Below are 13,118 nucleotides of genomic sequence, written 5' to 3' on the forward strand. Positions count from 1 at the left end.
AGCAGAGAGCTAGACTTATAACAGAGGTGAGATAGGGCAGAGCTAGACTTATAACAGAGGTGAGATAGGGCAGAGCTAGGATAACAGAGGTGAGATAGGACAGAGCTAGACTTATAACAGAGGTGAGATAGGACAGAGCTAAACTTATGACAGAGGTGAGATAGGACAGAGCTAGACTTATAACAGAGGTGAGATAGGGCAGAGCTAGACTTATAACAGAGGTGAGATAGGACAGAGCTAGACTTATAACAGAGGTGAGATAGGACAGAGCTAGACTTATAACAGAGGTGAGATAGGACAGAGCTAGACTTATAACAGAGGTGAGATAGGGCAGAGCTAGACTTATAACAGAGGTGAGATAGGACAGAGCTAGACTTATAACAGAGGTGAGATAGGGCAGAGCTAGACTTATAACAGAGGTGAGATAGGGCAGAGCTAGACTTATAACAGAGGTGAGATAGGACTGAGCTAGACTTATAACAGAGGTGAGATAGGGCAGAGCTAGACTTATAACAGAGGTGAGATAGGACAGAGCTAGGATAACAGAGGTGAGATAGGACAGAGCTAGACTTATAACAGAGGTGAGATAGCAGAGAGCTAGACTTATAACAGAGGTGAGATAGCAGAGAGCTAGACTTATAACAGAGGTGAGATAGGGCAGAGCTAGACTTATAACAGAGGTGAGATAGGGCAGAGCTAGGATAACAGAGGTGAGATAGGACAGAGCTAGACTTATAACAGAGGTGAGATAGGACAGAGCTAAACTTATGACAGAGGTGAGATAGGACAGAGCTAGACTTATAACAGAGGTGAGATAGGGCAGAGCTAGACTTATAACAGAGGTGAGATAGGACAGAGCTAGACTTATAACAGAGGTGAGATAGGGCAGAGCTAGACTTATAACAGAGGTGAGATAGGACAGAGCTAGACTTATAACAGAGGTGAGATAGGACAGAGCTAGACTTATAACAGAGGTGAGATAGGGCAGAGCTAGACTTATAACAGAGGTGAGATAGGGCAGAGCTAGACTTATAACAGAGGTGAGATAGGACAGAGCTAGACTTATAACAAAGGTGAGATAGGGCAGAGCTAGACTTATAACAGAGATGAGATAGGACTGAGCTAGACTTATAACAGAGGTGAGATAGGACAGAGCTAGACTTATAACAGAGGTGAGATAGGACAGAGCTAGACTTATAACAGAGGTGAGATAGGACAGAGCTAGACTTATAACAGAGGTGAGATAGGACAGAGCTAGACTTATAACAGAGGTGAGATAGGACTAAGCTAGACTTATAACAGAGGTGAGATAGGACAGAGCTAGACTTATAACAGAGGTGAGATAGGACAGAGCTAGACTTATAACAGAGGTGAGATAGGACAGAGCTAGACTTATAACAAAGGTGAGATAGGGCAGAGCTAGGATAACAGAGGTGAGATAGGACAGAGCTAGACTTATAACAGAGGTGAGATAGGACAGAGCTAGACTTATAACAGAGGTGAGATAGCAGAGAGCTAGACTTATAACAGAGGTGAGATAGGACAGAGCTAGACTTATAACAAAGGTGAGATAGGGCAGAGCTAGGATAACAGAGGTGAGATAGGACAGAGCTAGACTTATAACAGAGGTGAGATAGCAGAGAGCTAGACTTATAACAGAGGTGAGATAGCAGAGAGCTAGACTTATAACAGAGGTGAGATAGGACAGAGCTAGACTTATAAGAAAGGTGAGATAGGAGAGCTAGACTTATAACAGAGGTGAGATAGGGCAGAGCTAGGAAACTTACTGCTGGTAGAAGAGCTGGGTGGTTCTGATGGAGTGGTTGTAGAACTACTACGGACACTGCTTGGACGACTGCTGGTACTGGACACTGCGGTCTGTACCCACGCTGCCAAGCTAGCAATCTGCTCCTCCATCTTGTCCATACGAAATCTGCAACACAAAATACTGTCATGGAAATTGAAGTTATGCTTTGATAAAAATCATCAGCTTTCTGATTGGGGTACTGCCCCTATTGTGATGCTGTTTTGTTTTACAAAATCTATAGGTTCTCACAAGCAGGAATTGCTCACCTGGGCTGAATAACTTAACACACTGCCAAGGCACATGATACGGGAATATTGCAGGATAACCTCCGAGGTTAAGAAATGTTGTTTTGAAATATAAAAGTCGAGGGTTAGCCGAGGATTTTAGATTCAAACAACATTTCGAGACCAATGAGATTATCCTGCAACATTCACAAAAACAAGGACTTTATTTGTATTCTACTAAGGCTCAGAAATATACAGCTGATTGTTTACCTATACAGCTATGAATTAGGTCATTTCATGCTGTCATGGCAGTTCTTAAACAAACTAGGCTGACATATAATTTTTTTTTCTGACAAAAAAGGTGAACTAGTAGGGTATACTAAATAGAGAGATTATCTTTATTAGAGGATACTTTGTGAAGAGAGCCACAGGAGACCTCAATATCAAAACAACTTCTATTTCAAGAGAACTCGGTCCAATAGAGGGGTCACACTCAGTGAACTCGTCCTGTGGGTTGAGGGGTGACACTTACTGAGTGAACTCGTCCTGTGGGGTGGGTTGAGGGGTGACACTGAGTGAACTCATCCTGTGGGGTGGGTTGAGGGGTGACACTTACTGAGTGAACTCGTCCTGTGGGGTGGGTTGAGGGGTGACACTGAGTGAACTCATCCTGTGGGGTGGGTTGAGGGGTGACACTTACTGAGTGAACTCGTCCTGTGGGGTGGGTTGAGGGGTGACACCGAGTGAACTCGTCCTGTGGGGTGGGTTGAGGGGTGACACTTACTGAGTGAACTCATCCTGTGGGGTGGGTTGAGGGGTGACACTGAGTGAACTCGCCCTGTGGGGTGGGTTGAGGGGTGACACTGAGTGAACTCGTCCTGTGGGGTGGGTTGTGGGGTGACACTGAGTGAACTCGTCCTGTGGGGTGGGTTGAGGGGTGACACTGAGTGAACTCGTCCTGTGGGGTGGGTTGTGGGGTGACACTGAGTGAACTCATCCTGTGGGGTGGGTTGAGGGGTGACACTTACTGAGTGAACTCATCCTGTGGGGTGGGTTGAGGGGTAACACTCCGGGGTCTTGGGGGGATGTGTTGGCTATGGTCGGGGGGAACGCGATAACTTTGAGATCTCATGCTGCCGTGATTCGTTGTCTCCTCCATAGGTGTGAAGGCCAGTGTATGTCGATTGAGATTTCCTGAGCAAAAAGAGGAAGCAAAATTAATATTTTTCATCAAGTGTTTCTTGTAATAAAGATTAAATATTCTTTATCAGCCTTTATTACAATAGTTGCATTAATCTACTTGATTCTCGTATTTTTATTTTTGGCAGTAATTTTGTGACAAGATACTGTAGATTTCTGAATATACATGAGGAATTTATTATCACATAATTTCGTGATAGGCATCACTCACGAAATAAAATTACTCTGTTGTTAAAATACATGTAAGAAGTCTTGATTAACAGACGACACACAGATTCATGTTCACGCGATGACATATACGAGTCATTTCGTCGTATTAAGTACTCGAGTGAAATAAGAAATCTACAGTATTACGATGCATTTATCTATCTAATGGAGAAAAACTTCAACAAAGAAAGTGATCCACTCACTTGTGTCTTGACTAGCGGGAGCTGGGCCTGTTGCCCTGAGAGGAGACACCATGGTATTAGCTCGGACCCCTTTAGCTACATAAGTCTGTGGGGGTGCACCAGGGGCAGTGATTGCATGTGAAGGGGGAGATAACTCCCTGTAGTACGGGTCAGCTGATCGGCTCCTATTTGTGGGTGGAGATCGCCTGACCTCGTTATTGTGGGAAATCCCATTCTGGTAGTGACGGTCTTCTGGAATGGGGCGAAGATTCGGACGATCCGGCGAGGCTGACTGATAATGAAAAGCAACATATAAAGGCACATTTACACAAAGGACCACATTTCTCTAATAGCATCAATATTCAATTTTCATAGTTATGCTAAAATATACACTTAGTTACTCTATGATTTTCATTAATGGGCAAAAACTGTAACTCAATGATCATCTGATGTCCTCGTCTGGCACAACCATGAAAACTGCGAAAATTAGTTTCCAACAAGACATGGTCCAACCACAGTAATTCAACAGGACGTTCACAATAGTGACATAGGAGCAGCAAATTATCTTTGTATAACTACATCTATATGAATAAATTATCTTTGTATAATTACATCTTTGTGATTAAATTATGTTTGTATATATAACTACATCTTTATGAATAAATTATCTTTGTATATCTACATCTATATGAATAAATTATCTTTGTATAATTACATCTCTGTGAATAAATCATCTTTGTATAACTACATCTCTATGAATAAATTATCTTTGTATAACTACATCTATATGAATAAATTATCGTTGTATATCTACATCTATATGAATAAATTATCTTTGTATATCTACATCTATATGAATAATTTATCGTTGTATAATTACATCTCTGTGAATAAATCATCTTTGTATAACTACATCTCTATGAATAAAATATCTTTGTATAACTACATCTATATGAATAAATTATCTTTGTATAATTACATCTCTTATACTCTGTCTGTGGAGTGATATGTGACTATACTCTGTGGAGTGATATGTGACTATACTCTGTCTGTGGAGTGATATGTGACTATACTCTGTCTGTGGAGTGATATGTGACTATACTCTGTCTGTGGAGTGATATGTGACTATACTCTGTCTATGGAGTGATATGTGACTATACTCTGTCTGTGGAGTGATATGTGACTATACTCTGTCTGTGGAGTGATATGTGATTATACTCTGTCTGTGGAGTGATATGTGACTATAATCTGTCTGTGGAGTGATATGTGACTATACTCTGTCTGTGGAGTGATATGTGACTATACTCTGTCTGTGGAGTGATATGTGACTATACTCTGTCTGTGGAGTGATATGTGACTATACTCTGTCTGTAGAGTGATATGTGACTATACTCTGTCTGTGGAGTGATATGTGACTATACTCTGTCTGTGGAGTGATATGTGACTATACTCTGTCTGTGGAGTGATATGTGACTATACTCTGTCTGTGGAGTGATATGTGACTATACTCAGTCTGTGGAGTGATATGTGACTATACTCGGTCTGTGGAGTGATATGTGACTATACTCTGTCTGTGGAGTGATATGTGACTATACTCTGTCTGTGGAGTGATCTGTGATTTTACCTGTACTCTGTCAGTGGAGTGATATGTGATGTATCCATAGTCTGGTCCTTGACCCCTCGGCAATGACCTTGATCTGTCAGCAGGTTTTGCCTTCTGTGTAAACTGGTTTTCCTGATGTGGGGGATAGGAATGAGTCATGCCTGTGGGCAGGGTCTGAGATCTTCTACCCTACAAAAAGAAATCATTTATTTTAATCCTAAACAATCTATTTCTAGTCATGCATGAAATCAAATGTAAATGAAGATGTTAACAGCTCTTCTTTCTGAAATTGTTTCCATTTTATAGCATACTGTGTACAGGACTTCCGAATCACTTTGACATATCCATGGTATTCAAGATATCAGTGTTCAGGATATCAAAGATCAACTGTATATTTAAAAGAATAACAAAATTTCATGTGTTAATTTTCTCATTTCCCCTTACTCTTTTCTCTTAATTTTTGTACTCATGATTAGGAATTTTTTCCCGTGACTTGTACAAATAATCAGTTGTTTACAAAGGAACTATTTGGTGTTGGTAGCTGCGGTGCACTCAGGTTCAATGTTTACACATGTTACAAACACGTGGATTTCTGGGTTGTCTTGTTTGTGGGTAAATGCCCTGTGATCTGTTGGTTTTTCCGGTGGATTTCTGGGTTGTCTTGTTTGTGGGTAAATGCCCTGTAATGTGTTAGTTTTTCCGGTGTTGGCAGACAATACAGGTAACATAGAAAATTTCACACTGCATTATTTGACATCAACTTTGATGATTGTTTTCCCCTGTATAGTAATATATAGTGAAAATAAGGAGATGATACATTAAAGGAATGGATTCACGATTTTCACCAAAATTTTGTTTTTCACTTTTGATGATCAGAATCTACTGTCTAATGTGTTTGAAAGATTTCACACAAAAATTAATGTTATTCATCATCACAGAAGCTCATTTTAGAGAGGTCATTTTTTGTTTTGTAAACAAAGATGGCGGTATGTTTTTGTTTACGACATTTTCAAAAGAAATGGTTATCGATCTAAGTTTATTATATCTTTCACATTTCAAGCATTCTTCAGGTAAAATGTGTCATCTAAAAGTTAAAATGTGTGAGTATGCAAAATCAAGATGCTTTATATTACAAAATTAACATTTCACTGGTGTACATGAAAAGACTCGAGTCTTTGTTTACATAACATAGATTTAAGGCTAAAATATTGCTTTTATTTTTGCATTCAGGAGGTCAAAATGTTGGCTGTCAACATTAAAAGAGTTATATTCTTAATGTTTCACATAAAAAATAAAAAATATTTTGTTCAAAAATCGTGAACCAGTCCCTTTAAGGTCAGAAAACCATTGTGATTCTTGTCTGACAATGGCAATAGAAGAATAATATAGCAACTTCAATTCCAAGGTCTGAATCTTGTTTCAATAATGTAATTAATTTGCACTGAACCCAAACTGTAGTAGGAGCGATAAGATCAGAAATTGAGGAAATGACCATCAATTCATCCTTAATTTGACATTTCACATTAAAGACAAGTTCACATCTGAACTCCATGGGAAGCATAATATTGGTCTCTTATTTGTGAATTCTTAAGAAGTGATTCTAAATGAAAGGAAAATGTAGTTACCACAATCCCCTTACACATGCATTGGTTTTTTTTTTTATAATGCTCAAAGTTGATATGCAAGTTAAATTTACTTTCAATTCACAAAATATTGGGAATTCAAAGGAGAAATGAAACAAACCCACTTTAACGGTCATTTATAGGTCAACGGTTGTATGATTAATATGTTTGTTTTACTGACTATACTTTAAGGCCCCAGAATCCCTATTTCCTACTGCATCATGTTAAAAGATCCCATGATTCTAGGCCTTTCAAACTGAAAGATATAATCCAAACACAGTGGCATGGTCAGTTATATAATGCTAACATGGTGACCTTGACCTACTTTTGGACAAGGACACATCTTCTGTCCACAATACAAGGGTTAGATGACCATAGTTCTCACCAAGTACAAAATATCAGAAACAGCTTACTGAGCACACAAACGAATTAAGGAGAACTCGCACATCATCACAATGGCAGAGTTCCTTTTGAAACACAAATACATGAATTATTCATCAATCACATATTCATACATCCCTTTACCTTTTGTTGCCTTGCTGGCTATCCAGGTCAATGTGTAATGCTGCAGGAATTCGATTCCTCAAAGGATTCTAATCATCTTGCTCAGTTTTTAATGCAATTTTTCACTAAATAGGTAATATTTTCCTATGGTATGTTATGACAGATGGATAGAAGGAAATTCTGCATCATTCAATGTTCTGTTATTAATGCCAGGGTACACTTTATGTTTGCTCCCCCCCCCCCACTACACTTCATGTTTGTACCCCCCCCCCTCCCTGCCCCCTGTCTGTGGCCCCTCATTACACTCTATGTTTGCAGCACCACCTCCCTCTCCCATGATTCAAAATATTTTGTACTGCTTTCCTGCTGCCATACCTGCTCTGGAATTCTGGGAGGGGTGGACTCCCTGGAGACCTGCATCTGTTTTCCCCGTACTTCTGGGGGTGGATCTCGGACTCTTTGGAGATCCTTACTGTCAGATTCATACAAACGTAAAACTGTGCGATCCTTAATGTCTCTGGAACACAGATTACAAACCAAAAGATTAAAGGCAGCTCAAATTGTTTTACAGATTATTTTGCTGTTTTCGTATTGAGAAATATTGTAGATTTCTTACAATACACGAGTATTAATTTGGGGAAATTGTGAAATTGTCGTTTAGCAAGTTATTGAAAAGAAAAATCACAAGCGCAATACTATCTAAACATGGACTTTCATTCATATAGATTACTGAGTAACAAATAAAACCAAGATGTTTGATTTTGATAACACAAAATATTAACTACTCACATATATCATAAGAAAATTTTACAGCACTGTATCATAGACTTACAGGTACTGACAATACCTCTATACTCACTAAATCGTAACAAAGATCTCTACTCATTAAATTGTAACAAGGATCACTACTCACTAAATCTTACAAGACTCTCTACTCATTAAATCGTAACAAGGATCACCACTCACTAAATCGTAACTAAACCATAACAAGGATCAGATATAGTGAGAGAGTGTATTTCAAGCAAACACTTTGGTGATTATGAACTGTACACCAGTCGTTGATGAGACTCACAGTAGTTCCTCTAGTTGATAATAGATGTTGGTCATCGTGTCCAGGATATAAATCTTCTGTTTGGGGGAGGCGAGGTACTCCATGGTCAGTTTCCCAGGAAAAGAGCGGACAAAGAGAGCTCGGACCGTGTCCAGGTGAGTGATTTCGTTAGGGAGTTCTGCTTTCCTTGTCTGGTCCCCCACCACCAGAAATACCACACCTGTGCAAAAACATACCAGAAATATACATCTGTACAATGTACCAGAAATATCACACCTGTACAACAACAATGTACCAGAAATATCACACCTGTACAACAACAGTGTACCAGAAATGTCACACCTGTACATGTACCAGAAATATCATACCTGTACAACAATGTACCAGAAATGTCACACCTGTACAACAACAATGTACCAGAAATATCACACCTGTACAATGTACCAGAAATATCATACCTGTACAACAATGTATCAGAAATATCACACCTGTACAACAATGTACCAGAAATGTCACACCTGTACAACAACAATATATATAAATGAATTCGGAAAAATGCCTATTATTTTTTGGTCGACTTTTAGCTGGGCCCTGGCACTATACGACTAAACAGAATGTTTGAGCATTGCAGCAAGCTATCACATAGAATGTGCAACATAAGATATCATTTCTAAAATAAAATTTCTTACCCCAATTCATAAATTGAAGTCCGTAATAGCTTCAAGTGACTAAAAATTGTAAAACCGTCATGTATTTTCACTTATCATAGCCATTTTGATCGATGTCACTAACTACCCAAATTAACATCATTATTAAAAATCATCAAACACCTGTGTTAACGTGGTTTAGATAAAAATAGACATAATAAGACTTACTTGACTTGTTATTAGCTTGATTTATATACTATAATAGATCAAAATCAATAAAAATTAGTACTTGAGTCTCTCAATCATTATGGGTCCTTTCATCCTTTCTTGGGTAATTAGTTGTACCGGTCAAAATGGCTGTGATAGTGAAAGTACAGACAGTTTTACAATTTTCAGTCAATTGTGTGTACAACAATTGCTGTCAGACAGCATCAATCTAATAACCAGATGTACGCAGTTGTGTTAAGTAGGGCCATAGAAATATGTCAGGAAAAAAGCATTAATAAACAGATCAATTTGTGACAAATTCTGTAAACACAACCCTTTTATACAAAAACAATAATATGTATATATCATTAAGTGCATATTGACCTCTTATACATTTTTCACCAGACTGACAGTCTCTACATCACATGTCACATAAATCAAACATCTTTCACTTAAAAACCTCGGGGTGTCGTGCCAATGATGAAATTTTTATGTACGAAACCCTGTTTATGCAAATAAGTCCATTGTGAAAGTAACTACACGTGTAGATTAGGGGCGATATCAAGATCACAATATAATATGGATATTACTTTAGCATGTATGCTATATAAAGAAGAAATTGAAACTTTTTCAATATCAAAGAGAATTGATATAACCCATTTGACAGAAACTTTTACGCGATTGCAGTTTACCGTTTGACAGCAGTGGTAAATAACGAAACAATATTTTGACATTTCCAACCACAAAAGGACTGTAGATATGTACGTCATGACCTTCGTCATGACGTATTTTTCATATTGTGACGTCGTTCAATGTGCCAGTGCGGTAAAGTATATTTATGTACAGCACTGGTATTAAAAATTTTATGGGGAAAGCCTTAACTCAACCGCGTATTTAGAAATTTTAAATCATCATTATACACAGAATTTGCAAAATGCTGACACTTAATTAGCAAGACTGCTGTAATACCAACTTATTGTCAGTAGCCTGCCTTGATTTAAAAATAGATCAGATGTAGAACATGCTCTTATGTATCAGTTGAGAAACATAAACATCATATGCAGGTGACAATGAAATATTTTTTGCATAATATGGAAAGTTGACAATAAAGAAGCTGAAGTCATCTCATTTGTCATAAAGTTAAGCTGTTAATTAGTTCATCATTTATGTTCAATAAAATATCCAAATATGAAGCAGATGTGAAAAACTCTTTGGTGTCTTTATTTCAAGTTCACTAGGATATATCGAATGGAAAAAATATTGTTAATTAAATAATACTTTGTCAATGTATCTAAATGTTTGACTGAATACCACAGTAAGAATTTTATTCCTCTCATGTAGAAATTTTCAAGTAAATTCTGCCTCATAAGAATGCAAGAGATCCATGGGTCACATTGCTCACCTGAAAGTCTCCTTGGCCCATATTCAAAGATTCTGATTCTCCCTATATATTTGCATGTAAAACTTTGATCCCTCATTTTGGTCCCGACCTTCCCGGGGAAGGGGGGGGGGGGGTTCCATGATTTTAACAAATTTGAATCTGCACTATGTCAGGAAGCTTTCATGTAAATTTCAGCTCTTCTGGCCCAGAAAATTCATCGTTGAAAAAACAGTGAGGATGATAGTAACGAAAGTTTTACGTTACTATCATCATTCATTTCCGTTACTATCATCCTCGCTGTTTTTTCAACGACGAATTTTCTGTTCATATGAGCCGTATAAAAGATAAAATAACACCTGATCGTAATTGTTGCTAGTGTATGATATTTCTTGCCTACATATCATTCGCAAATAAATAATACAAATAGATATAATAAGTAAACGTGGTCTTTCCGGAATTTCCTTCCGCCATCTTGGGATGATAGTAACGATCGTTACTATCATCAGTTTAATACCAGTGCTCAGGGACTTCTGCAGAGTTCCTGTGATCATAGTGTTTGAAAAACAGTTGTATTCCTACATGTAAGGGTAACTGACACACATTATACACCCACCCCCTCTTTCTTTCTTTCTCTCTTACTCTCAATCATCGACTCAATGAATAATTTCTGTTATAAATATGCAAGAGGTATCGTAAACTGATGACATAAATTATTTCAATAAGTTACAACTTTTAGAAATTATTGTTTGACTTCTGATTGTGTAATTTATAATTCATGTATATAGAGGGGGGGAAATTACAATTATATTGAAATTGCATTGTTCAGGGGTCTTTTTAAAAACAATTAAATTGCGAGAAAATATCAGTTGTGGACAGCTAGGTCAACGCTATCAAACCTCAGATATACTGGGTTTCCTCAAGATCTAAGGAATGCCTGTAGGTAGTGGCTGTTATTGTTATCAAAACACCTCTCTGGGTAGCTCCAGATCACAGTGTCTGCAGATGTCACTCCACCTAAGATCTATTGTTAAATGTTTGATTGACAGGCATCTTACAATTTGGGGGTGTTAACTTAAAATAGGGTGTGGCCCTTCATTTGAACAAACTTGAGAGCTCTTCACACAAGGATGCTTTTTACCAAGTTTGGTTGAAATTGGTCCAGTGATTCTGGAGAAGTTAAAAATGTAAAAGACATATGGACAGACGGATGGACAAATGACAGACAACAGGCAATCAGAAAAGTTCACTTTCAGCTCAAGTGAGCTAACAAAAACAGGTCAGATAATAAAGAAGCACAATATATGCCCATTGGAATCCCAACAGACTGTTGTAAGACCTGATCACCAAAAACTAAATAGATATTATCAATAAGGAACTCCAGCATCTTTTTAACATCAAAGCCAGAGTACTTGTGCATAGAATTTTTTTGCATGATCACAAGATATGATATTTCTGTGTTCCATTTTCATTGAAGAAGTAGCAGTCTATGATGTCAGAAAGTCTAGTCTTTACTTTATCATGATGAATGAGGTGTAAAGTGTTGAACAGTCATACGTTTTGATGCTGTTGATTTAGAAAAAGTTTTGTGATTTCAAATTCACTATAAGTTCTTTGAAACTTTTTAGAATTCACATTTGATTTACACCACTTCTGGCATATGTCGTGGCACAAAACATCTGAAGCTTCTCCTTCACACCAGTTGTCCTGTGCGGATCCTGGTTAGAATAGGTCATCAGTACCCCTTGCTTGCCATAAAAGGCGACTAAATGGAGCAGTCCTTCGGATGAGACTACAAAAACCGAGGTCCTATGTCACACCATGTGTGGCATGATAAAGATCCCTCCCTACTCAAAGGCCATAAGTGCTGAGCATAGGCCAAATTTTGCAGCCCCTCTCTGACATTGGGTGATGTCTCCATGTGAGTGATTCTCTAGTGGGACATTAAACAATTTACAACCAACTGCAAGTTGATATCAAAATTCCATCAGTACAGAAAACATGCTTATAACTTTAAAATATCAAGGGAAAAGCAATTAGAATATCATGATACCGTGTTTTTCATACATAATTAAATTTTCATTAAAATGAAAACAACTGATTTCTTGGCTTAGTCATGGTACAACATGTCAAGTTTCATCATATTCCCAAAATAAAGTTCTGTTATAATTAACACATGAAATAGCAATTCATACACTTTCAGTCCTATCCAATTTCTGAAGTCCTACCAGATTTCATTCTGCCACACACCCAATACCACAATCCCCTACAGGAATTCCACACAGCCCCCACTCTTCACACTCTAGAGGACCTCCATCATCCCCCCTGTCTCCTTATCCCAATAGCTCACCTATACCTGACAGCTCAGGAGAACCTTATCATCTTCAGAAGTAAAACCATCCAGTATCATTAACAACAACAGAGATCTCCAGAGGGGGCTCCCCAGGAATTTAACTGCTGATAAATTGCTTCAGACGGATTCTGAG

General features: G+C 38.1%; 1 protein-coding gene across 8 annotated transcripts in view; it reads right to left on the reverse strand.

The window, feature by feature from the left end:
• LOC125666663 (coiled-coil domain-containing protein AGAP005037-like) overlaps positions 1-13,118 on the reverse strand; it is a 56,983-nt gene that overhangs the window by 11,869 nt on the left and 31,996 nt on the right. For all 8 annotated transcript variants that reach the window (XM_048899847.2, XM_056151764.1, XM_048899846.2 and 5 more), the window contains 6 exons: positions 8,422-8,620; positions 7,725-7,866; positions 5,245-5,412; positions 3,642-3,912; positions 3,060-3,225; positions 1,788-1,933 (listed from right to left, as the gene is read on the reverse strand). In XM_048899847.2, coding sequence (XP_048755804.2) covers positions 1,788-1,933; positions 3,060-3,225; positions 3,642-3,912; positions 5,245-5,412; positions 7,725-7,866; positions 8,422-8,620 — 1,092 coding nt within the window. The remainder of the gene's footprint in view (positions 1-1,787; positions 1,934-3,059; positions 3,226-3,641; positions 3,913-5,244; positions 5,413-7,724; positions 7,867-8,421; positions 8,621-13,118) is intronic.

This window comes from Ostrea edulis, chromosome 10 (genome assembly GCF_947568905.1).
Source record: "Ostrea edulis chromosome 10, xbOstEdul1.1, whole genome shotgun sequence".
Lineage (NCBI taxonomy): Eukaryota > Metazoa > Mollusca > Bivalvia > Ostreida > Ostreidae > Ostrea > Ostrea edulis.